Source organism: Heterodontus francisci, chromosome 40 (assembly GCF_036365525.1).
Source record: "Heterodontus francisci isolate sHetFra1 chromosome 40, sHetFra1.hap1, whole genome shotgun sequence".
Taxonomy (NCBI): Eukaryota; Metazoa; Chordata; class Chondrichthyes; order Heterodontiformes; family Heterodontidae; genus Heterodontus; species Heterodontus francisci.
Genome location: NC_090410.1, coordinates 7,932,258 through 7,957,192, shown reverse-complemented (window position 1 = coordinate 7,957,192; position 24,935 = coordinate 7,932,258). Strand labels below are relative to the sequence as shown.

General features: G+C 46.6%; 1 protein-coding gene across 3 annotated transcripts; it reads right to left on the bottom strand.

Annotated features, from left to right (window-relative positions):
• Positions 1 to 1,713: 1,713 nt before the first annotated feature.
• Positions 1,714 to 24,723, bottom strand: LOC137353207 (creatine kinase M-type). 3 transcript variants are annotated; one of them, XM_068019266.1, is made up of 8 exons: positions 24,636 to 24,723; positions 10,869 to 11,081; positions 7,870 to 8,024; positions 6,020 to 6,152; positions 5,256 to 5,427; positions 4,251 to 4,374; positions 3,534 to 3,723; positions 1,714 to 2,110 (listed from the first exon to the last, which is right to left on the bottom strand). In XM_068019266.1, exons 2-8 carry the CDS (start codon positions 11,059 to 11,061, stop codon positions 1,932 to 1,934), a joined length of 1,146 nt encoding a protein of 381 aa, XP_067875367.1. In that variant the 5' UTR covers positions 11,062 to 11,081; positions 24,636 to 24,723; the 3' UTR covers positions 1,714 to 1,931. The 3 variants fall into 3 exon arrangements, with proteins under 3 accessions (XP_067875367.1, XP_067875369.1, XP_067875366.1); XM_068019268.1 differs by lacking the exon at positions 24,636 to 24,723 and adding an exon at positions 16,239 to 16,316; XM_068019265.1 differs by lacking the exon at positions 24,636 to 24,723 and adding an exon at positions 15,501 to 15,577.
• Between the last annotated feature and the right edge of the window lie 212 nt (positions 24,724 to 24,935).

The window sequence follows — 24,935 nt, the reverse complement described above, 5'->3', positions numbered from 1 at the left end:
AGATCTCCCACCTTTTGGGGTCAAAGGTTGCAGTCCCTAACTCTTACATAACCCTTACTTAACACGGGCAACTGTCTGTATCGGTCAAAGGAGGGTAATTGTTTTCCATGTGCATTCATGTCAGTTAGAGAGGTGTCACTTACAGTGCGTTGTGGGTATAGCCATGGCGGGCAGGGTTGGCATGTTACCCTCTTTAGCACTGGACTGAACAGGTGAAATTGAACAGTGCTCCAATATCAGTCGTCTTCAGGTTACCTGTTGAACCCCAGGGCAATATTAACAGATGTATTTTAAGGGGAAACTAGAAAGGTACATGAGGGAGAAAGAATATGTTGATGGGGTTAGATGAAGCTGGTGGGAAGGGGCTCATGTGGAGTATAAACACGATGGGCCAAATGGCCTGTTTCTGTATTGTGAACTCTATGTAAAACACATTGCCAGTGACTTGATAATATCAGTCTGTCAAGGTAGGTATGGCAAGACCATTCCCTTGTCCTAAAGGTACAGGTGATTAATGTGGACATGGTCTTCACATAGAAGTCTCGGCCACTTGCACTGACGTATTGACTGTCCAGCTCTTCTAGAGGGCAAATAGTAGCACTCGGTCTGCCTCAATGTCATGGGTCCTCAGGCAACATCTAGCATTGGTTAACTCCCCAGTTCACCTGCCTTAAATCTGTGATTAGAACTTCCCAGTGCACTGCCAATTCTGCAGGTCTCTCTCGGGTCAGAGTTACTGCTATTCATCTAAGCTAGATTTGACCTGAAATTCTGAGGTGAGAGGTCATCGACCTAAATCAATGCAATGCTCACTTCCCTCATTTCATTTCTAATGCAACCTATGACAATGTTGTGGTGAACCTTTATAAATCACTGCTTTGGCCTCAACTGGAGTATTCTGGGCACCATGCTTTCGGAAGGATGTGAAGGCTTTGGAGATGATGCCGAAAAGATTTACGAGACTGGCTCGTGGGACAAGGGACCTCAGTTACGTGGTTAGAGAAGGGTGAGAGGAGATTTGATCAAGGTGTTCAAAATCATGAGGGGTCTGGACAGAGTAGAGAGAAGCTGTTCCCATTGGTGGAAGGGTGGGGAACCAGAGGACACTGATTTAAGGCGATCGGCAAAAGAACCAAAGGCGACATGAGGAAAAGTCTTTTTATGCCGTGAGTGGTTAGGATCTGGAATGCACTGCCCGAGAGTGTGATGGAGGCAGGTTCAATGGTGGCTTTCAAAAGGAAATTAGCTATGCCACCCAAAGGGAAAAAGAAAATTGCAGGACTACAGGGATAGAATAGGGACTAGCTAAATTGCTCTTGCCGAGAGTCAGCATAGACCTAATGGGCTAAATAGCCACCTTCTGTGCTGTATCCATTTTATGATTCTATGTACACATTAAGACAGGAAGAGCCCCTTGTAGGAGACCCAAAAAAATCAAAATGGAGATGGTACCTGAGACAAGTTCTACTGAGTCCCCCCCTCCCTCAGCCAACCACCAGTCAAGATCAAAGGATTCAGCTCAACTGCAGTCAAATAAATCAATTAAAAAGGCGGTAGGCAAGGCCGACCGGCTTGTTCTGTGGAAAAGTCCTGACTATTTCGGGTTAAAATGATCAGGAGAGAATTTGTGATTATTTCTGAAGTTAACATGCTCATCTCTGAATTGCCCAACTTATCGACATAGCAGAACAAGGGGGCGATCTTTTGGGGCCATGTTTTATTAATGTGTCGTCAATATTAAGAGGTGTTGAGTAACTCTTTCACGCGATGAAGCCAATCTTCCATTTCCTCAAAAGATGTCATCCTTATTTGAGACACAAGCCTGTGGCCAAGAAGTACAAGAGTAAGAACCTGTCTCCGAAGTTCAAAGTTCATGACCTGTGATGTTCCAAGGCAGCTCAGAGTTCCTATTCTCCCTCCCCTTCTTTTGTTTACTTCTGTGCTGGCATGAGGTCATCAATGTTCTTGCCTTTCTCCAATTGCTTCTCCATCTCGATCATCAGCTTCACGCCATCAACCACCATCTGGACCTGCTCGACCTCGGAGAAGCCCAGACGATCGGCGTTGGAGATGTCATAGACGCTGCCAACAGCTTCAGTGTCGACACCACCTAGTAAGCCGAAGGAAAACAATTAGTGTACCGTTTGCCAACTAAGGCGACCGACATATGCAGGGCTCTCTGGCACTCTTATCAAGATGCCTAAACATGCTTCAGCTATCATGAGTTACCCTGATGTGCAGTCAACTGTTGTTTATGTTGGCCAATGTGGCAGCCATTGTGTTTATGTGGCGGCCTGTCACCTCCCATGAATAGCATGACCATTTTATCTGATGTTAGTGGTGGGTGAGGGCGTGGGATTTCACCCAGGACATTGGGAGAATGTCCGACTGTCCATTCTGCCACACGATCGTCAATATCCACCAGAATGGGCAGATGAGGTCTCAGTCTAACGTACCATCAGAAAGCCTTTACAACAACCGCCCTCCCTGCAACACACTGGAGTTCATCAAATTGAACACAGGACAAAATGTACCAAAGGTGTAAAAATACTTCAACCATTAGTGCGATAATGCATTTGAAAGTGCTTAGAAAGCTTTGTAAGTGTTTCAGCACTTCCAACACGTGCGCGAGTGCCATCAACGTCTACTCCTGCCCCTCTCCCACTCCCAATATTCTGTTGGTGACTGGGCACACATTCAATTGTTGCCCACTATGCCACAGCAGGAAAGCTGTTGCACTTATCACAACACCTTTTTACGCTAAACCTCAAAGCACGTGACAACTTTGGAAGTGCAATGCGGTCACTGCCAGGTAGAAAAACAGACCTGACCATTTTGCATAGTGTCATGCAGGCCCCCTCCTCCCAAGAATGAGATACATTAACTTCACCACATGAACATTAAAACTTAAAATTGTTACTGGGAAGAAAAGAGGGCCTATCACAAGGAATTACCAGGTCCCTCGCCTGAAAGCCCTTTTTTCCCATACTAGCAGACAGTGTTGGAACAAAGGACCCAGTCCCTGCTTCTCCAATACACAGAAGACCTGGTCAGACCAGTTTAGTCACATGACTAACTGGCTGTTGGAGTTTTTTTGAATGTGAACTTGCCACAGAGGTTTAAAACTCAAAGTTGTTTGCTCCGGGACTGAAAAGACCTCTCTCTCTTTTCTGCTCCCATCTCTTTCTCTCAGAGCTGAAAACCCATTGACGACACATGTTCTCCTACAGAGAACAAGGTTTAAGAAGAATGCTGGGAACCAACGAAAAGCAAGATCTACCTACAAAAAGGACTACAGTGAGCTTGAAGCACAGCAACAAGAAACTCTGATATTGCCTCAAACCTCTTTTTTTTCTGCTCTTTTCTGTCTCTATTTGGATGTGCTTATCACATATGCGTGCCAGTGTGGGGCGCGACATGCATCCGTAGGCGTTAACCGAATTTTCTACTCCCTACTGCAGTGTTGCCAAAGCCAACTTGTGCATCCCATAGTAGAGATGGAACGGGAACTTGAACCAAACGAGCGCATTCACCTGTGCCACGTTTCTGGAGCCTTGTCCTCTTGAGGATCTCATTAAATTTTTCGTGCTTGCACAGGTGAGGGATCTTCACATGGACACCACCACGCAGGCCGGTCCCCAGGTTAGAGGGGCAGGTCAGGACATAACCAAGATGCTCATTCCACATGAAACCGCGGTTAGCACGTATGAAAATATCTTCAATCTGTATCAGGTAAGAATGTTAGTTTTATAATGAAGCTCCAATATTACGTCAAGTTTACAAGCACAGAACAAGGCACTGGGCCCAAATGGTCCATGTCAGCGTTAATGCCCCGCATGGAACCTCCTCCCAACCGACCAGCGTAACCTCACTCCTTTCTTCATCATGTACTCGTCTAGCTTCCCCTTCAATGTATCGATGCTAATTGCCTCAATTATTCTTTGTGGTAGCAAGCTCCACATTCTCACCACTCTCTGGTTCAAGATGCTCCCGAATTCCCTATTGGGTTTATTGGTCCCCAACTGGAAAGTAGCGTCCACCAATTGTCCTCCCCAAATTCCTCCTTTCGAGGTGGCAATCGCTCTTGGACAAAGTGGCCAATCATCATGTTAGCTAGACAGAGTGCTGACTAGCATCTCAACTGTGGCGTGATGACAGTCAAGCTCATCCATGTCTGCAGCCAGTGTCCACACACGCACTGAGAAAAGGAACTACTGGATAGCTGAAATGCGGCAGTGAAAACTTCCTACCGTCTTCAGGCCCACGCAGAAGCGTCTGAAGACCTCCTTCATGTTGCCGCCCTTCTGCATGGAGATGACACGGAGATGGTCCTCCTCATTCACCCAGACCAAGAAGGTCTTGTTGTCGTTATGCCTATTTTAAAAAAAAAAACAGCAAAACAAAAAATCATTCAAATACCAAATGAACTGGTCGATCACGAGCATCACATCCTTCCACCTCATGCATGCCAACCCATTTCCTGGGCCATTTCTTGTAAACTATGCAAAGCAGCTTCCACCATTTCTCTTCGCAATGAGAATTTTCTCAATAACTCTACTTTGGTTTTCGAATCTTTCACTATCTGCTTTCAGACCCTTGCCTCTCCACATTCCTCTCTAGCCCGGCATGCTCAGTGCCCTTGCCATGGCAAGCACCGTCGAGAGCTATTAACAGCTCGTACCCAAAATGACTTGTAATGCCCCACATTATGGGAGGGCAAGGGCTCAGAATCCAGACTATCAGACATACCCAGAACAACTTTATGGGGGTGGCCTAATGCAAAGAGTTTTACTATCAGGAAAGACTGGACGGGCTGGGTCTCTATTCTCAGGAAAAACAGAAGGCCGAGGGGCGACCTGAAAGAGGTCTTTATGAATATGAAAGGGTAGATGTGGAGAAGATGCTTCCATTCCACTTGTGGGGGAGACCAGAACTAAGGGTCCATAAATATGATAGTGACCAAGAAATTCAGGGAAAACTTCTTTCCCCATGAGAGTGGTGAGAACGTGGAACTCGCTACCACAGAGAGTGGTTGAGGTGAACAGTGTCGATACGTTTTAAGAGGAAGCTGGATAAGCATGTGAGGGAGAAAGGAATGGAAGGGTATGTAGTCAGGGTGAGGTGAAGTACACTGGGAGGACATATGTGGAGCGTAAACACTGGTATGTTGGGCCGAATGGCCTCTTTCTGTGCTGCAGGCTCGATGTATTGTTATGTGCTGCATTTGCGAGCTCAATGTGTTTGCGGTCACTCACCAAATTCCTCTGCCGTCTGGCCAGTCACGAGCCATACCAGAGGCAAGGAGCAGGGGGGAAACGGGCTTGTCAAACAGGAAGTGGTCATCAATCAGCTGTTGCTGCTCCGCATCAGACATACTGGACAGAGGGTAATACTTGCCCTTTAACTCACCGGTCAAACTGTTGAGAGCTGCCAAGGAGAACCAGACATTAAAACTCCCAAATGAGGGGCGAGCAGTTCAATCTTTTACAAACAGAAGCATAATAAGTGATTTGATAATGTCAGAAATCACAAGCTCAGAGGGGAAGGCGAGCAGGCCAAATTTCCATTTAATTACTTTACTGGTCAATTTTACCCAATGCAACATTAAACAGTATTTCCCATCCCGAATTGCCCTTGAGAAGGTGGTGGTGAGCTGCCTTCTTGAACCGCGGCAGTCCATGTGGGGTAGGTACACCCACAGTGCTGTTAAGGAGGGAGTTCCAGGATTTTGACCCAGCGACAGTGAAGGAATAATGATATAGTTCCAAGTCAGGATGGCATGTGGCTTGGAGGGGAACTTGGAAGTGTTCCCATACACCCACTGCCCTTTGTCCTTCCAGGTGGTGGAGGTCACAGGTGTGGGAGGAGCTGTTGATGACAATTATCACACTCCTGTTCTGCACGGATACGTTTTTTTTAAAGAAGAAATCTCAAGCAGGTGGAGAGAGTTAACTGTCCATCACTGCCCCAGCTGCTGTCAAATCCCCCGCACTTCTCTCCTCACCTGTAACTAACCTACCGTTTATGCAAAGCTTCTCAATGAGACGACGCTCCCCGCGGCTGCAGTGTGGCGGCAGGGCGATCCCCTTAATGCTGCGGCCAGTTCGGACTCGGCTGCTCAGGACGTAGTTGGAGTCAAGGTCGTCGCCGCCCTACACAAAGTCAAGAGAAACTGGGTCAGGCGAGGGGAAGTTCAGTTAGATAATAGATCTTGCGTTTTATAAATAGAGGCATTGGGTACAAAAGCAAAGGGGGTTATGCTAAAGCTTTAGAAAACACTAGTTTGGCCCCAGCCAAAGTACTGTTTCCAATTCTGGGCACCACAATTTAGGAAGGCCTTTATAGCAAGGCAGAGGAGATTTTTTGGACAAATTGGACAGCTCTTACAAAGGGCTGGCACTGACATGATGGGCCGAATGGCCTCCTTCTCTGCTGTATCGTTCTATGATCCTACAACACAGGACAGGAGCAGGCCATTCGGCCCACCATGCCAGCGCAGGTTCCTTGAAAGAACTATCCCATTGGCTCTCCTCCACTTCCCATCTGCAAATTGTTCCCTCCAGTTCCCCTTTTGAAAGTTGCTGTTAAATCTGCTTCCACCGCCCTTTCAGGCAGCGCGTTCCAGATGTTAAAGAGCAAAATAATTAATGTAATTAATTCAGTCTCTCAAAAACCCTTTGCATGGAATACCTCCCAAATAACATCATTGCGGAGCTCCTAACCGGGAACCTGCACTACCCAGGAAGATCGGTGGTGACACGAATTCTCCAACCTGTGCTCTTTGCAAGGAGCCATTCCCACTGGTGAGCTGCAAATTGCCGGACAAATTCCACTTAGTTCATGTTATAATGTTAGTTCCATTTTACTGGGCAAAGACACCGGCCGAGCGAACTGAGAAAAGACGCATGTCTATAAAGCTTCACGGTCTCCACGTCAGAACGCTGCTCCCATTGTGATGGAGGCTACACTGCTCTATCACTCCTGTAGCTCCAAGAAAAACTCAAACTTTCTTATCTCTCGCTCTGCTGCGACCTATCTTCTCTGCTTTATCATTCCTCCCAAATTGAAATATGCCCTCTCCTGCCCGTGGTGAAATTAAATACTCATTGGGAATATTCTTTCCTAGGATCCTCAAAACTGTGGAACTCCATTCTACCTTCAGTTTGTGATTCCCTCATACAGCCTTCTACTAAGAGGGTACGACTCTCAGGAAAGACTGGAGCTCTTCAGTCTCAAACAGCAGACTGAGATGTGACCTGATACAGGTCTTTAAAATTATGAAGGGGGTTTGAAAGCGTAAATGTATAGAGGAAGAATCCACCCGTGTGTGTGGGGGGGGGAGGCAGGGGGAGTCGTCCAAAACTAGGGGCCATAAATATAAGACAGTCAACAATAAAGGGCCTGTACTGCGCTGTAATGTTCTATGTTAATAAATCCAATCGGGAACTCAGTGAAAACTTTGTTATCCAAAGAGTGGTGAGAATGTGGAACTCGCAACCACAAGGAATGGTTGAGGCGAAAAGCATAGATGCATTTAAAGGGAAGCTAGATGAGCACATGAGGGAGAAAGGAATAGAAAGGATATGCTGATAGGGTGAGATTAACTAAAGTTTGACAAGGCCTCGTGTGCAGCATAAACACTGGCATAGACCAGTTGGGCTGAATGGCCTGTTTCTGTGCTGTAAAACTCTACATATGGAAGTCCTCAGGCTCTCGAAAGCAATGCCGAGTGACAACTAACCAGCACTAGCAGATTTATTTCATTTAATTTTCAATCTTGGTGTTGTCCCGGTCTACAGACGGTGGCCCTTTCCCTCCCAATAATAAAAGTAGGAGACGGAGAAAGTCTGCCCGCAGCCGATGACTAACCTTCAGGTTTTCGTTGTTCAGATCAGTCTTGTGCTTATCCGTTGGTTTATAGCCCCCATGGCGATCCTGAATGACGGGATCGAAAAGGTCTTTGAAGACCTCGTAAGACTCCTCATCACCAGCCACGCAGCCCACGGTCATGATGAAGGGATGACCTGAGGGACAGCAACAAAACCTCATTGCAATATATTAAGGGCACAGGTGATCAGATTGATACATCACAATACGCACTGCTCACAATCGTTCATTATTGCCCCAAGATACAAGATCAGAAATGGAGCTGGTGTAGGCCATTTGGCCCTTTGAATCTGCTCCGCCGTTCAACAAGATCCCGGCTGATCTACTTCAACTCCACCTTCCTGCACTATCCCCCTATCCCTCCAATCCCATAGTATCCAAAAAAATCTATCGACCGCTGTATTGAACATGCTCAATGTTTGAGCACTCACCCCACCTCAGAGTCATAAAGACAATACGGCACAGACGAGACCATTCGGCCCATCGCGACTGGCTCTCTGCAGTCAGTCCCACTCCCCTGCTCTATCCCCGTAACCCGACAAGTTTATTTCCCTCAAGTGCCCATCCAATTTCCTTTTGAAATCAATCATCCCCACTTCCACCAACCTCATCGGCAGCAAGTTCCAGGTCATTACTACTTGCTGTGTAAAAAAGGTTCTTCCTCACATTTCCCCAACTCCCCCTCCTCCCACCCCCGTCACCACTGCGTCTCTTGCCCAAAACCTTCAATCTCTGTCCCCTCGTCCTTGTACCATCAGCTAATGGGAACAGCTTTTCTTTGTCTACCTTATCTAAACCTGTCATAATCTCGTACACCTCTATCAAATTGCCCCTCAATCTCCTTTGCTCCAAGGTGAACAACCCCAGCTTCTCCAACCTAACCTTGTAACTAAAATCCCTCACCCCTGGGACCATTCTGGTAAATCTCCTCCACACCCTCTCAAGGACCCTCACATCCTTCCTAAAGTGTGGTGACCAGAACTGGGTGCAATACTCCAGCTGTGGCCTAACCAGAGTTTTATAAAGGTTCAGCATGACTTTCCTGCGTTTGTCCTCAATGCCTCTGTTTATTAAGCCCAAGATCCCATATACTTTACGAAGCACTCTCTCAATATATCCTGCCACCGTCAACGATCGATGCACATGCTCCCCCAGGTCCCTCAGTTCCTGCACACTCCTTAGAACTGTGCCATTAAGTCTATATTGCCTCTCCCTATCCCTTCTGCCAAAATACATCACCTCACACTTCTCTGAATGAAATTCCATCTGCCTGCCCATTCTGCCAGCCTATCTATGTCCTGTTGCAGTCAACTGGCATCATCCTCGAAGTTCTGACGAAGGGTCACTGCCCTGAAACGTCAACTCTGCTTCTCTCTCCACAGATGCTGCCAGACCGGCTGATTATTTCCAGCATTTTTTGTTATTACTGGCATCATCCTCACTGTTTGCTACACCTCCAAGTTTGCTAATGGCAAATTTTGAAATTTTACTCTGCGTTCCGATATCCAAGTCATTTAATAGCCAACCCCTTATTCTGAGACTGTGACCCCGTGTTCTAGATTCTTCTGCAAGGCGAAACATATTCTCAGCATCTACCCTGTCAAGCTCCTGAAGAATTTTACAGGTTTCAATCCGATCACCTCTCATTCTTCTAAACTCTAAAGAATGAAGATTCTACTCAATCTCTCCTCATATCCACTCATCCCAGTCAGCTTTTGTTCCACTCTCTATGTTAGTATATATTATGGGCTGACTCTGCCTTCATGTTTAGAGGAAGCGTCTGAGGTAGGACACCTGTGTTACTCTGAAAACATTCCCCCCCCCCCCCCCCCCCAACTCATCTTTTGGTTCCATTCTCCTGCCAGCAGTAAAGCAGCTTTCCCTCCCAATTCCTGCCCTTGCAGACTGGTCAAGTAGTTTCTGAGCAGCAAGTCACACACTCAGATGTCACACACACGCTTAGAAAGGATACGTTGGCTTTGGAAGGAGTGCAGTGCAGACTCATCAGAATGTTACCAGGGCTCCAAGAGTTAAGCTACGAGTAAAGATTGGGTAGGCTTGTATTCCCTGGAGTACAGAAGGTTAAGGGAGTGAAATGATTGGGGGTTTTTAAAACTTTGAAAGGAATTGATAAAGGTTGGAGAGAAACTCCAACTAGTGCACAATCTGTTGCCCAACGGGGCAAACAGTGCCTTTTGTACATACAAAATACCTATTATTTTGGCCCCTGAAATCGTTCCAGGATGCAGTTTAATGGGTGTTGGACACCGTCCATTACCCGACTGATTTCTCCCCCTTATCCGTCCCTAGACCAGAGCAACTGAGGTCAATTTTGGAAATGAAATGGGTAAGGTGTAGAAAAGAAAAAGACAGACTTGCATTTATCTAGCACCTTTCACAACCTCACACCCACCCCCCCCCCCCCCAAAGCACTTTACAGCCGATGAAGTACTTTTTGAGGTGTAGTCACTGTTGTAATGTAGAAAATGCGGCAGCTAATTTGTGCACAGCAAGATCCCACAAACAGCTATGTGATAATGGCCAGCTCATCTGTTTGATTGAGGGATAACTGCTGGCCAGGACACCGGGGGAGAACTTTCCTGCTCTTCTTCAGAATAGTGCCGTGGGATCTTTTACATCCACCTGAGGGGGCAGACGGGACCTTGGGTTTACCATCTCATCTGAAAGGCAGCACCGCTGGCAGTGCAGCACCCTCTCAGTGCTGCAACTGGGGTGCCAGCCTTTATTTTTTGTGCTCAAGTCTCTGGAGTGGGACTTGAACCCATAACCTTCGGACTCCGAGGCGAGAGTGAGGCAACCGAGGCTCAGCTAACAAGGGGCAAGGCAGCTCGCGACAGCTTGAGCTCTGCTGGTGGTGGGAGTGGGCAGACTATAAAGAATGTCTTGGCCCTTACAACATAATGGGAGAGCGGGGAGGGAAGGTGGAGTGAAGAGATGTGTTTCCTTGCCCTCTCCCTCACCTGGGTTGTCCACGCCAGTCTGGATGACATCGTCAAGAGTGAAACCACTGGGAGTTTCCTTATCCCGGAGTTTTTTGTAGATATCCAGGGTCAAAGCCTTGGCCATGTGGTTGTTATGCTTAGTGAGGTCAGGAAATTCCTCCTCCGCTGAATAATTCAGCTTCCATTTGTTGTGAGTGTTACCGAACGGCATGACTGCAGATTGACCAAGTCCTGCAAGACACCCAACAGAACAGTTCACAAAATAAAATACACAAACAAATAAACACATACTCTACAGTTCTGGGCAATGCACCTTGGAAAGAATATGTTGGTCTTGGAAGGAGTGCATTGCAGATTCACCAGAATGTTACCAGGGGCTCCAAGAGTTAAAGTATGAGTCGAGATTGCGTAGGTTTGTATGTAGAGGAGACCACACTGTGAGCAGCGAATACAGTATACTACATTGAAAGAAGTACAAGTAAATCGCTGCTTCACCTGAGACCTAGTGCGGTCTCCTCTACATTGGGGAGACTAAGCGCAGACTGGGGGAACGCTTTGCGGAACATCTCCGCTCAGTCCGCAAGCAGGACCCTGAGCTTCCGGTTGCTTGCCATTTCAACACTCCCCCCTGCTCTCATGCTCACATCTCTGTCCTGGGATTGCTGCAGTGTTCCAGTGAACATCAACGCAAGCTCGAGGAACAGCATCTCATCTACTGATTAGGCACACTACAGCCTGCCAGACTGAACATTGAGTTCAATAATTTCAGAGCATGACAGCCCCCCATTTTACTTCCATTTTTAGTTATTTTTTCTTCCTTGTTTTTACATTCTTTTTTACATTTTTTACAATCTTTTTTTTGCATTTATTTCATTTCATCTTTGTTTGTTCAGTTTGCTTACCCACTGTTTTTTTTCAGGTTTGCACTTGCTGCTGTTCAATATTCAGTGTATTAACACCTAATCTGTACTAATGCTTTGTCTTTCAACACACCATTAACATTTTGTTTGCCTTTGCTCCGTGACCTTTTGGTCAGCTATGCGGCCTGGTCCAATCTAGACCTCCTTTGTTATCTCTTGCCCCACCCCCACCTCACTTGCTTATAACCTGTGACTTTTCTAATATTTGTCAGTTCCGATGCAGGGTCACTGACCCGAAACGTTAACTCTGCTTCTCTTTCCACAGATGCTGCCAGACCTGCTGAGTGATTCCAGCATTTCTTGTTTTTGTTTCAGATTTCCAGCATCTGCAGTATTTTGCTTTTATTTTACTGTTTTATAGTGATGTTGGTTGAGGGATAAATATTGACCAGGACACCGGGGAGAACTCCCCTGTTCTTCAAAATAGCACCATGCGATCTTTTATGTCCACCTAAGAGGGTAGATACGGCTTTGGTTTAATGTCTCATCCGAAAGACAGCACCTCTGACATTGTAGCACCGCCTCAGTACTGCACTCTAGTGTCAGCTTTGATATTTGCATTCAAATAACATGGGACTTGATCACACAACCTCCTAACTCAGAGGCGGGAGCTGGCCACTGAACCATGGCTGGCACATGTGTCTAATGCAATTTTTAATAAAATATCTGAGCTTCGCGATACTATGGCCGTATTGTGTGAGTTTAATTTTAGCAGTAAACATTTCATAGCACAGTCCATTAATAGATACGATTAACGCACTGTGGTTCTCAAATAACCCGAGAGTATTTAGAGATTATGGAAACGTAGCTGACATTAGAAACTGCTATTGAGGCTAATTACAACAGTGTGTGAACTGGGTGAATAATGAAGTGTTGTCAGTTAACTCATGAATCTCCTGCTAGTATTCTTGAAGTTTACTGTTCTCCCAAATGATTTTCTCCACGGTTAGTCAGATTTGTTGTTTTTGTATCTTCACACCCTTCCCATGAACAATCGAAGGTTTCACAGATTGACCAACAGCAACTTATATTTATATAGCGCCTTTAAAGTAATAAAATGTCCCAAGGCGCTTCGCAGGTGCGTTATAAAACAAAATTTGACATTGAGCCACATAAGGAGATATTGGGGCAGATGATCAAAAGCTCGGTCAAAGAGGTAGGTTATAAGGAGCGTCTTAAAAGGGGAAAAGCAAGCTAAAGAGGCAGAGAGGTTTAGGGAGGAAATTCCGGAGTTTAGGCTGATTGCACAGCCACTGATGGTGCAGCAATTAAAATCGGGGACGCTCAAGAGGCCAGAATTGGGGGAGCGCGGAGATCTCGGAGGGTTGTGGGGCTGGAGGAGATTACAGAACTCGGTTTGAACTCAGAGGCAGGAGTGCGACTACTGAGCTGGAGAAACTTCCATTGTGCAAGACACACTGTGTAATTGCATGTGTGTCCATTAGAGGGAGCACATCGCAGCTACGATGGTGCCAGTTCGAATAAGGAATATACATTTATACAGCATTTTCACAAACACAGGCAGCTGAAAGCCCTTTACAACCAACTAAACAATTTTCAAGCGCAGTCACTGTTGTAAAGTGGGAGACACAGCAGACAACGTGCACACAGCAAGATCCCACAAACCACAAATGAGATGATAACCTGATAATCTGTTGTAGTGACGTTGGTTGAGTGATAATTATTGGCCAGGGCACGGGGGGAGAACTCCCCTGCTCTTTTTTTTCCCCAAATAGTATCATGGGATCTTTTACACCTATCCGGGCGAGCAGACGGGGCCTCCGTTTAAGGTCTGATCTGAAAGACTGCACCTCCGACAGCGCAGTGCTCCCTCAGTGCTGCACTGGGAATGTCAGCCTGGATTAGGCGCTCAAGTCTTAAGTGGGAGTGTGCAATCAAATCCAATACAAAGTGTGACAGTCTCTGGACTAAATGGCACAAAGAAGCTGTTTTGGAAAGCTTAGCGTGTTTCACGGGTTCCAGATGCTGATCGGGCTCCTGCACCTCACACCTTCCTTGAGTGTGTGAGTGTGTGTGAGCCCATGCAACAAGTGACAATATATCACTCGATGGGGAAGGAACCTCAACAGATCCTGATCCTACCCCTGGACTACACACATGCCTCCCAACGGGAAGGTGAAGGTTGCAATTAGACAATGGGCCAAATCTTTCTGGAAAACTAACAGAGAGTTCACAATGCATGCAGCGCTAATGTGCTAATCAGCCAGCAAGTTCAGAGGCTGAGGAGATAGGAAATAGAAGCAGGAGTAGACCATTCAGCCCCTTGAGCCTGCTATATCATGCGTTGTGAATCTCCAGAACTCACTGGTTGTTTTACGCTACCCCACTAATAGCTTCGCATGAACAGAGTCCCCGCCCATAGCCTCCCCATTATGTTTAAGAACTTACTGGAATTGCCCAGTCAACTTGTCACAGAAAGTTAGGGCTCATAACTAACAGCATAAGTGCCCTTGTTAATGTAATGCCATTCAATCCCTCCGGCACGGAAGGGGAACAATTTAAATGTTTCCGTCTCATTACAGCAGGTAATTAATAGTTGTTAGAGATTTTATGAATTTTACAATTTCTTACTGTTCTATTCTGTCTCCTTTCTCTGTCAAATCCACTCCTTCCTTCCCTCTCTTTATTTCTCTTTCTGCACCTGATCTGACTCCAATTCACCTGGGTTCCTTCTCCGCTGTCCTTTCAGTCATTAAATTCCATGGGTTAAGGAGATGGGCTGTTGGTCACCTCATGCACTGAGGTCAATGACCCTGTTATCAGCTCTCACTTCCAGCAAGTTAAAGTGAGGGGTGAAAGTCAAACTAGAAGCATAGAATGGTTACAGCACAGAAGCAGGCCATTCGGCCCGGTGAGTCGAAGCCGGCCCTCTGCAAGAATAATTCACCTAGACCCACTACTCTGCCTTTTCCCCATAGCCCTGCAATTTTTTTTCCCCCTTTTGGATACTTATCCAATTCCCTTTTGAAATTCCTGATTGAACCTGCCCGAGAGTGTGGCGGAGGCAGTGCATTCCAGATCCCAACCACTCGCTCCGTTAAAAAAAATTTCTACTCTTGTTGCCTTTCGTTGTTTTGCCAATCAGCTTAAATCAGTGTCCTCTCATTCTCGACCCTTCCACCAATGGGGAGAGTTTCTCTCTCTATACTCTGCCCGGACCCCTCATGATTTTGAACACCTCTATCAAATCTCCTCTCAATCCTCTCTTCTCTGAGGAGCTTCTCCAATCTATCCACGTAACTGAAATCCCTCATCCCTGGTACCAGTCTCGTGAATCTTTTCTGCACCCCCTCTAATGCCGTCACATCCTTCCTAAAGTGTGGTGCCCAGAATTGGACACAATTGTGGCCGAACTGGTGTTTTATAAAAGGTTCATTGTAATTTCCTCTGCTTATCCCCAGCCTACACTCCTAGATGCCTCATTCCAACAAGGTTTGGTCCTGGTCCAGTCTAATTTGAGACCAGTTGAAGCTCCCATATTGGTATCCTGACCGAAACCAGCCCTTGCAATAACACGCATCCTGCATTTCAAACAAGTGCAAGTGTTAAATAGGGTTTGCAAAGCTTCACAACTGAATGCAACCCGACCAAACGATTTATCATCACTTAATTGCAACTAGTGCAACCAGGAGAAATCTCCGAAATTAGCAAATGCCAGGCTGCGAATTGCGCCGGAAGATTTGCTTTTTGTACTATTTGTGCATCCTACCGTTTCCGATGGCTCTGAGAGCGAGTTTGCCCTTCCCAACGAACCGCTCGGCAAAGTGGAACATCTTAAGCGGGGGGGGCCGGGGGAAAGTTTTTGGAGCTTCGCAAATTCCAGCGGGCGCCACCTAAATGCAGAAGCCGGAAATCTGGAGCCAGCTCTCTGCTAAAACAATCGGCCTTGGGGTTTTTACTCCGTGTTGTAACTAATCGCCTTTAATAATAAATAACTCGCAGTGGAAATGGCCACACAAAAAAAGTTATAAATCAAATCAAAGTTAATCTGATCACTAAAGTAGGAATTGTTTGGAAAAAGGGAGACTTGCAAATACTGAGATTTTTTTTTAAAAACCAGAATCGTTTAATCTTCTCTTAAAAAGTGCATTTAGAATTAGGCATCTGTTCTCTGAAACCAAATTCCGACGCAACGCAGTCGCAAAACTTAATTCTTGTTTAAAATGACTGCAGGAAGAAGTTTGTTCAAAAAGTTGCCCATTTCCTGATGGCCAGCAAACTGCTCTTTTCAGAAGCTCTCCCCGCTTTCAAGTGGTGCCTTTCTGTCCAAGATGCCTAACTTAAATTGTTAATCATTGGTTTAAAAAGTTCTCCCGCAGACCCTAAAAAAAAAACTCAAGATGTTGTTTCTTGCTCCCAAGACTTGCTGAAAAAAAGGCAGGCTGAGTTTTGCATTCGTGAACTATCAAAGGTCAGATCCGCAAAGGTGTCTTCACAAGCGGCTTACCTGATACAAGCAATTAAACTAGCTCTGCACGGATTGCCCCTGCACGGTTCACGCAGCTGCCTCAGGAATGGGTGACCCAGGACTCTGGCTGCTGTGACAGTTCTTTATATACACAGCAATCCCTTCCTCTGGCTTGTTCCCATATGGTCAGCCTGTCCAAGTAGGGACTCCTTGGCCATGTTCATGTAAACTGAGCAGACTTGTGACCTCAAACAACTCTCATTGGCTCTTGCTCGAATTTGGCTAGAGCCAACTCTTATTGAGGCCCAGAGTCTTGTCTGCGCTGCCCAGACCAAGCCAAGGGAACCCAGCCCTCCATGACTGGCCCGAACCAGTTCCAGATTGACCTCCAGGACACAAACCTTAGCAAAGCTCAGGAGGAAATCATTGGGGTGTTGAATTGTATACATTTTTTTCATTCTTTTGGAATCCTTATTGGTCTTTATATAAATAATGGAGGGATAGCGCAAGAAGGTGGAATTGAGGTAAATCAGCCATGATCGTATTGAATGGTGCAGCAGGTTCGAGGGGCCGAATGGCCTACTCCTGCTCCAATTTCTTATGGTCTTGTGTGCAAAGTTATTGGCGGTGGGGCATAGTGGGTCGGGCAGTTTGATTGAGAGCCAAGCATCATCCAATGGAGTAAGGAGGAGTATGTCCAACTGGGCATGGGAAGGCGGGGCTTCGGGAGGATGGACGTTTCAGCCGACCAATGGTGGGAGTGTGGGGGCGGGGCAGTAAGAGGTTGAGGGCCAGTTGATGCAACCTCCAGGAATATGCCCGATCAGAGTTGGCTTCGGTGAAAGGCCTGAAGCGTACTGGTGGGCACTGCACGTTCCCTTGCTCAGGGCCACACAGGCACGGAGAAGACCACAGAAGGCTGGCGGGGAGCCTGAGTGGGCACCCACTCCCCACACACCCCACCCACCCCGCCCCATGGACCCCACACGTCCTGGGTGTGTGATTCTCAGTCTTCGCCAGGCCCAGGAGCAGACCCACAAGGAGATCATTCAATCTGGGGAGCGGAATTCCAGATAGAGAAAAGGTTGACTTTGTAAGAACATGGAGGTATTAAGGGAGTGGGGGAGGGTTGGGGGAGGGGGGTAGGACAGCAGTGTGGGGGAGGGGAAAGGGCTTCAGCTAGATTGAGATCCATCAAATTCACACCCCACATTTGACCAAACCAAATGTATCTTATTGTGAATTTAAGATGTTATTTGAAATTAAATTAAAAGTGTGGGCATTATTGAAATTTCTAATCACTCAGTTGTGTTTATGCTGCCTCGTAATTAATCTAGACCATAATGGGTTTTTTTTTCAAGATACAAGAGCAATGAGGGGTGGGTCTATATTCCGTGAGGGAAAAGAAAAGACTTTCATTTATATAGTGCCTTTCACAACCTCAGGACATCCCAAAACCCTCGACAGTCGATAAAGTACTTATTGAATTGTGATCACTTTTTTAATGTAGGAAGTGCGGCAGCCAATTTGCGCACAGCAAGCTCCCACAAACATCAATGTGATAATGACCAGATAATCTATTGTGAAGTTGGTTGAGGGAGCAATGTTGACCCCAGGAGACAGGGGAGAACTCCCCTACTCCTCCTGGAAATAGTGGCCAAGGAATCTTTTACATCCACCTGAGAGGGCAGTTTAATGCCTCAGCAAAAAAAAGATGGCACCTCCGACAGTGTAGTGCTCCCTCAGTACTGCACTGGGAGAGTCCGCCAGGATATCATGCTCAGATCTCCGGAATGAGTCTTGATCCCACAACCCTCTGATGAGTAGAGAGGATTAAGGGTGGGTTATAGGATCAAACCTTCCGACGAGAGTCTAGGGAAAGGGCGAGAAAGTAAAATTACAATAAAAAGGGGAGCGGACAGGTAAATTGTTTGACAGTTTTATATTTTAGGGAAAAAAAGACAATGGTTATATATAGAATTAGACACCCACAGTAAAAAGTATCATATCACAAAGATGTACCTCAGTGTTTTCAGTCTTTTCTTTGTAGGAGCCCACCTGGAAATATTAACATACTTTCAGGGAGCTACTGCAAATATTCACACACTCCTGTGGATCCCCTGTAAATATGGACACTATCCCGGGGATCCCCTTGAAATATTGATACACTCCTGGGAACTCCCTCCGAATACTGACACACTCCTGGGAACTCCCTCCAAATACTGACACACTCCTGGGAACTCCCTCCAAATACTGACACACTCCTGAGAACTCCCTCCAAATACTGACACACTCCTGGGAACTCTCTCCAAATACTGACACACTCCTGGGAACTCCCACCAAATACTGACACACTCCTGGGAACTCCCTCCGAATACTGACACACTCCTGGGAACTCTCTCCAAATACTGACACACTCCTGAGAACTCCCACCAAATACTGACACACTCCTGAGAACTCCCTCCAAATACTGACACACTCCTGAGAACTCCCTCCAAATATTGACACACTCCTGGGAACTCCCTCCAAATACTGACACACTCCTGAGAACTCCCTCCAAATACTGACACACTCCTGGGAACTCCCACCAAATACTGACACACTCCTGGGAACTCCCACCAAATACTGACACACTCCTGGGAACTCCCACCAAATACTGACACACCCCTGGGAACTCCCTCCAAATACTGACACACTCCTGGGAACTCCCACCAAATACTGACACACCCCTGGGAACTCCCACCAAATACTGACACACTCCTGGGAACTCCCACCAAATACTGACACACCCCTGGGAACTCCCTCCAAATACTGACACACTCCTGGGAACTCCCACCAAATACTGACACACTCCTGGGAACTCCCACCAAATACTGACACACCCCTGGGAACTCCCTCCAAATACTGACACACTCCTGGGAACTCCCACCAAATACTGACACACCCCTGGGAACTCCCACCAAATACTGACACACCCCTGGGAACTCCCTCCAAATACTGACACACTCCTGGGAACTCCCTCCAAATACTGACACACTCCTGGGAACTCCCTCCAAATACTGACACACTCCTGGGAACTCCCTCCAAATACTGGCATATGCCAAGGAGAGGGGCAGAGAGGTTTAGGGAGGGAAATCCAGAGTTTAGGGATTAGGCAGCTGAAGGCAGGGCCATCAATGGCGGGTTGAATTGGAGGAATACAGAGTTTTTGGACTGTTGGAGGGCTGGAGAAGGTTGCAGAGGTTGGGAGGGTTGTCAACAGTGATTGCCAACTGAGGGTCGAGTCCAGCGCTACCGCACACTCAACATTTACACACAGGGAGCATGAGTGGGAACCTCGGCTCATATCTCCCCCCCCCCCCCCCCCCCCCACCTCTCTACTCAGGGAGCTACTGCAAATATAGTCATGTTGTTCGTGACATTGATGAAATAAATACTTAAGAATATTTAACTGTCAGTGACTTGATAGAGAACGCTCCAGAGGATTGAAAGGTTAAATTGTCCCAGAATTTGGGGAGAGAGTTCCAAATTCCTTCCTTGTGGGAAGAAGGGATTTCGTATTTCACATCTTAATGACCTGACTATAATTTGAAAGTTGTTAGATAAGGGTATTAAGGAATATGGAACCAAGGCGGGTAGGTGGAGCTAAGATACAGGTCAGCCATGATCTAATTAAAGGGCAGAACAGGCTTGAGGGGCTGAATGGCCTTCTCCGATTCCTATATTCCCTTGTTCTGGATTCCTCCGCCGGAGGAAATGGTTTCTGTTTGGCTACCCTATCAGATCATTTTTAAACAGCTCGATTAGATCACCCTTTGACCTGTGGGTGTTGCTGGCAATGCCCCAATTATTACCCAAGATTGTTCTGGCAATGATGTGTCTTCTCCTTGAGCTGCTGAAGTCCTTGTGGTGCACCCATGATGGTGCGAAGCAGTTTGAATCAGTTATGATAGAGGAATGGGTGGCACAGTGGTGCAGTGGTTAGCACCGCAGCCTCACAGCTCCAGCAACCTGGGTTCGGTTCTGGGTACTGCCTGTGCGGAGTTCGCAAGTTCTCACTGTGACCGCGTGGGTTTCCGCCGGGTGCTCTGGTTTTCTCCCACAGCCAAAGACTTGCAGGTTGATGGGTAAATTGGCCATTGTAAATTGCCCCTAGTGTAGGTAGGTGGTAGGAGAATTGAGGGAAGTTGGAGATGTGGTAGGAAATATGGGATTAATGTAGGATTAGTATAAATGGGTGGCTGATGGTCGGCACAGACTCGGTGGGCCGAAGGGCCTGTTTCAGTGCTGTATCTCTCTATGACTCTAATGCCAATGTCTGCCCAGGTTCAGATGGAAACTACAAGGTGGTGCTGTTTCCACAAGATAATCTCGGCTGACCCTCTCAGTGCAGGACTGAGGGAGTGCTGCACTGTCAGAGGTGCCATCTTTCGGAAGAGATGGTAATCCAAGGTCCCATCTGCCCTCTCAGATCCCGTGGCACTATTTCGAAGAAGAGCAGTGGGGAGTTCTCCCCGGTGTCCTGGCCAAAATTTATCCCACAGTTACCATCACTGAAAATGGATGATCTGGCCATTATCACATTGCTGTTTGTGGGATCTTGCTGTGCACAAATTGGCTGCTGCGTTTCCTACATTACAACAGTGATACATTTCACAAAGTACTTCATTGGCTGTAAAGTACTTTGGGATGCCCTGTGGCTGTGAGAGGGTCTTTTACGTCCAATTGTACAGACAGTTTAAGGAGCTGAGGTAAGCAGGAGGTGCAACTGAAACTGCTGCCAGTAGCACAGCACTGCCATCCATCTCTCCCTACTGACAAGGCTTACCAAATTTGTCCCTCCTCCTCCCATCCTGTGACCTGGGCTGATTGAGAATCACTCTTGGATTTTGCAGAAATAGCTCGTCTGGCTGTGGAGAGACCAGGAAAGCTGGGATCATTCTTTTCAGAGCAGAGAAGGTTAAGGGGTGAATTAACAGAGGTGCTTAACATCATGAGGGGTTTTGATAGAGTAGATAGGGAGCAACTTCTTCCACTGGCAGGAGGGCTCATAACCAGAGGATAAGATAACTGAGAAAAGAACTAATGGGGGAGATGAGGAAGTTTTCTTTTGCGCTGTGAGTTACAATCTGGAACGCACTGCCTGAAAAGGGCGGTGGATGAAGATTCAGTACCAGCTTTCAAAAGGGAATTGGATAAATATTTGAAAAGGAGACCTTTGCAAGACGGTGGGAAAAGAGCAGGGGGGGGGAGCGGGCCAATCGTACAGCTCTTTCAAAGGGCCGGCAGTGGTAGGATGCGCCGAATGGCCCCCTTCTGTGCAATGCTGGGAGTCAGCACAGGTGATCCAGGATAATCCCAGATAGTCCCGGAAATTTCCATATAATGTTTCCTCCTGCCCCGTTAACTCTGCCGATTTGCCTCTTTTGACGGGGATGCACATCTGTGCATTAATGTTAGGCAATGATTTACTTTAATACATAGAATTTACAGCACAGAGAAAGGCCATTCAGCCCATCTGGTGCATGATGTACTTATATCCTCTACACGAGTCTCTCCCTACCCCTCTTCAGCTAACCCTGTCAGTGTGTCTTTATCTAGTTCCCTTTAAATGTATCATGGGGCCATTTGTCCTTCATTCCAAGTTGTCTAGTCCCCGACCTCTGGAATTGCCTCCCTGAACCTCTCCACCTCTTTCTCCTCCTTTAAGACGCTCCTTAAAAACTACCACCCACCAACTATCCTAATATCTCCTTACGCGTTTTGCCGTCCGTTTTTATGTTATTTACACGCTTTTGAAGTTCTGTGGGATGTTTTACTGCGGTTAAATGATTTATCTGAAGGTGAGTTGTTGTTTGATACATTAGAGTGAAAGGTTTAACCTAATTCATCCCTGCCCAGGGCGTTAGGAGCAGCTCCTTCGACCAGTGCTGCATGTGAATTTATACTCGTCAGCAACCTGGCAAGAAATTAAAAATAAATTTGGAGGATCAAATATCTGGCTGCTGACGGCATGAAGCAGACGTAAGGAAGGCAACAGGTGCAATGCTCCTCCTTCACGCATTCACAGCGACAAGTCTCTCCTACGGATTTTCCATGTTGTGTTTGTGTATTGCGGTGGCAACAGCAGCAGAAACGCCCTGTGACCTTTACTGAGCCTTTCTGACTCAGGATGGCTACCCTCACATTGTACCCTGGCTTCTATTAGCCAGCCACTCGTTTTCAGCCCCATTCTCCTCGTCAACGTGATCCAATGAACACAAAGGTACTTGCAAGCTAGCAGTTCGCTAGCATCTGTTTGAGATCACAGAATCACACTTAGAAAGAGACTGAGAGATAGAGGGAGGTAGAAGGTTAGAGGCTAGCAGGGGTGAAGGGAGAGAGGCAGAGAGGAAGAAGAGAGAGAGAGAGGGGAGGAAAGAGTCATAGAATTGGGCGGCACAGTGGCGCAGTGGTTAGCACCGCAGCTTCACAGCTCCAGGGACCCGGGTTCGATTCTGGGTACTGCCTGTGCGGAGTTTGCAAGTTCTCCCTGTGTCTACGTGGGTTTTCACTGGATGCTCCGGTTTCTTCCCACATCTAAAGACTTGCAGGTGATAGGTAAATTGGCCATTGTAAATTGCCCCTAGTGTAGGGAGGTGATAGGGAATATGGGATTACTGTAGGGTTAGTATAAATGGGTGGTTGTTGGTCGGCACAGACTCGGTGGGCCGAAGGGCCTGTTTCAGTGCTGTATCTCTAAATAAATAAATAATTAGAGAGAGAGAGAGACCATTACAGAGCATGATGCCAGAATATAAGACCAACAGAAAGAGATCAACATAGAGAAACCAATAGACAGAGATAGGATACAGAGACCATCACAGATAAATAGAGCGAATGAGGAAGACGAATAGAAAGAGGGACCAGTCACGATAGCATTACCTCAAGCAGTTGTAGGAACGTAGGAGCAGAAGGAGACCATTCAGCCCCTCGAGCCTGTTCTGCCATTCAATTAAATCATGTCTGATCTGTGACCTAACTCCATACACCAATTGCCATTTGAGGAAGAGAGTTCCAAACTTCTACCACCCTTTGTGTGTAGAAGTGTTTCCTAATTTCACTCCTGGAAGATCTGGCTCTAATTTTTTGACTATTCCCCCTAGTCCTAGACTCTCCAACCAGCGGATTGAGTTTCTCTCTATCTACCCTATCTTTTCCCCTTCATATCTAGAAAACTTCAACCAGTTCACCCCTTGACCTTCTAAATTCCAGGGATTATAACCCTAGTTTGTTTCCCTTATTGAAAACTTATTGTAAACTCAATTTTCTTGCTTTCAAGGTTACCTCAAGTAATAATAATATACATCATCATAGAGTCACCTTTCCACACGGGGAATCATTAAATAAAGGTAACAGCAAGTTATAGTGCCTTTAATGGAGTGAAAAGTTTCGAAGAAGTTTAAAAGAATTGAGGGTTTCTGTCTCCACCACCTCTAGACTCACCACATAACTAAAAGTCCCTTCATCCCCTGGTACCATTCGATGAAATCTCTTCTGCGACCTCTCCAAGGCCTTACCAGGGATAAAAGGAGGACTTGCATTTATATAGCACCTTTCATGACCTCAGGATGTCCCAAAGTGCTTTACAGCCAATGAAGTACTTTTTGAAGTGCAGTCGCTGTTGCAATGTAGGAAATGTGGCAGACAATTTGTGCACAGCAAGCTCCCACAAACAGCAATGTGATAATGGCCAGATCATCAGTTTTTTGCGATGTTGATAGAGAGATAAATATTGGCCAGGACACCGGGGAGAACTCCCCTGCTCTTCTTCAAAATAGTCATATGGGATCGTTTATGTACACCTGAGAGAGCCTGGGTTTAATATCTCATCCAAAAGACGGCACCTCTGACAGTGCGGCACTCCCTCAGCACCGCAATGTCAGTCTAGAATTTTTGCAGTTGAGTCTCTGAGTGGGACTGGACCCCACAACCTTCTGATATCAGAGGGGAGAGTGTGACCCACTGATCCACAGGTTTAGAAAGGCCCAGCATAATTTCTTAGTTTTAATACTCTCAGCCTCTATTTATAAAGCCCGGGATCCCTTTTTTTTTTAACATTTTGTTTTAGTGGTTAAGACGTGAAAGAGAGAACGCTCTTGCGAAGGTAAGGCACAGCAAAAAAAGCAACACAGGACTTGAAATCTAAGCCTGGCTACATATAGAACGTCTATGAATACCAATCACTCTATTCTCCTTTACAGAGGGATCACAGCGTAGGATTGAATTCTCATGATTAAGCATGTGGAGGCTGCTGCCGGTGCCTAGAATGTTCGTGGCTGCACATTATTCCACATTAGCAATGCTGCACAACATGCTCCTGGCCCAAAAAGGCTTTGGGCCTAGGCCATTCCAAAGAAATCTCAATGAGGAACAAATCATAACCAGTTTTCTTACTTGTTCAAGCTTAAAATTTAGTTAGCCTCGTCGTTAGATTCACAAGCCACGCACCCCAGAGTGCGAGTAACATGTCTGTTTCTGTCTCTTCTCCGCCTGACAATCCCTCCCCTCCCGATCCCCAGCTGCTCAGTTGCTAGGTGCCCATGACTTCCTCTCGTACCTCCCACGGTGCAACAGCTGAGATTGGCATCCTGAGTGACCGGCAGAAATTCAATTGGTCAAATAATTTGCTTCTAAATTTCCTCTCCGCCTTCTCAGCTGCAAGCAGAAATAATTTCAGTCCTTCAAAGTCCCTCT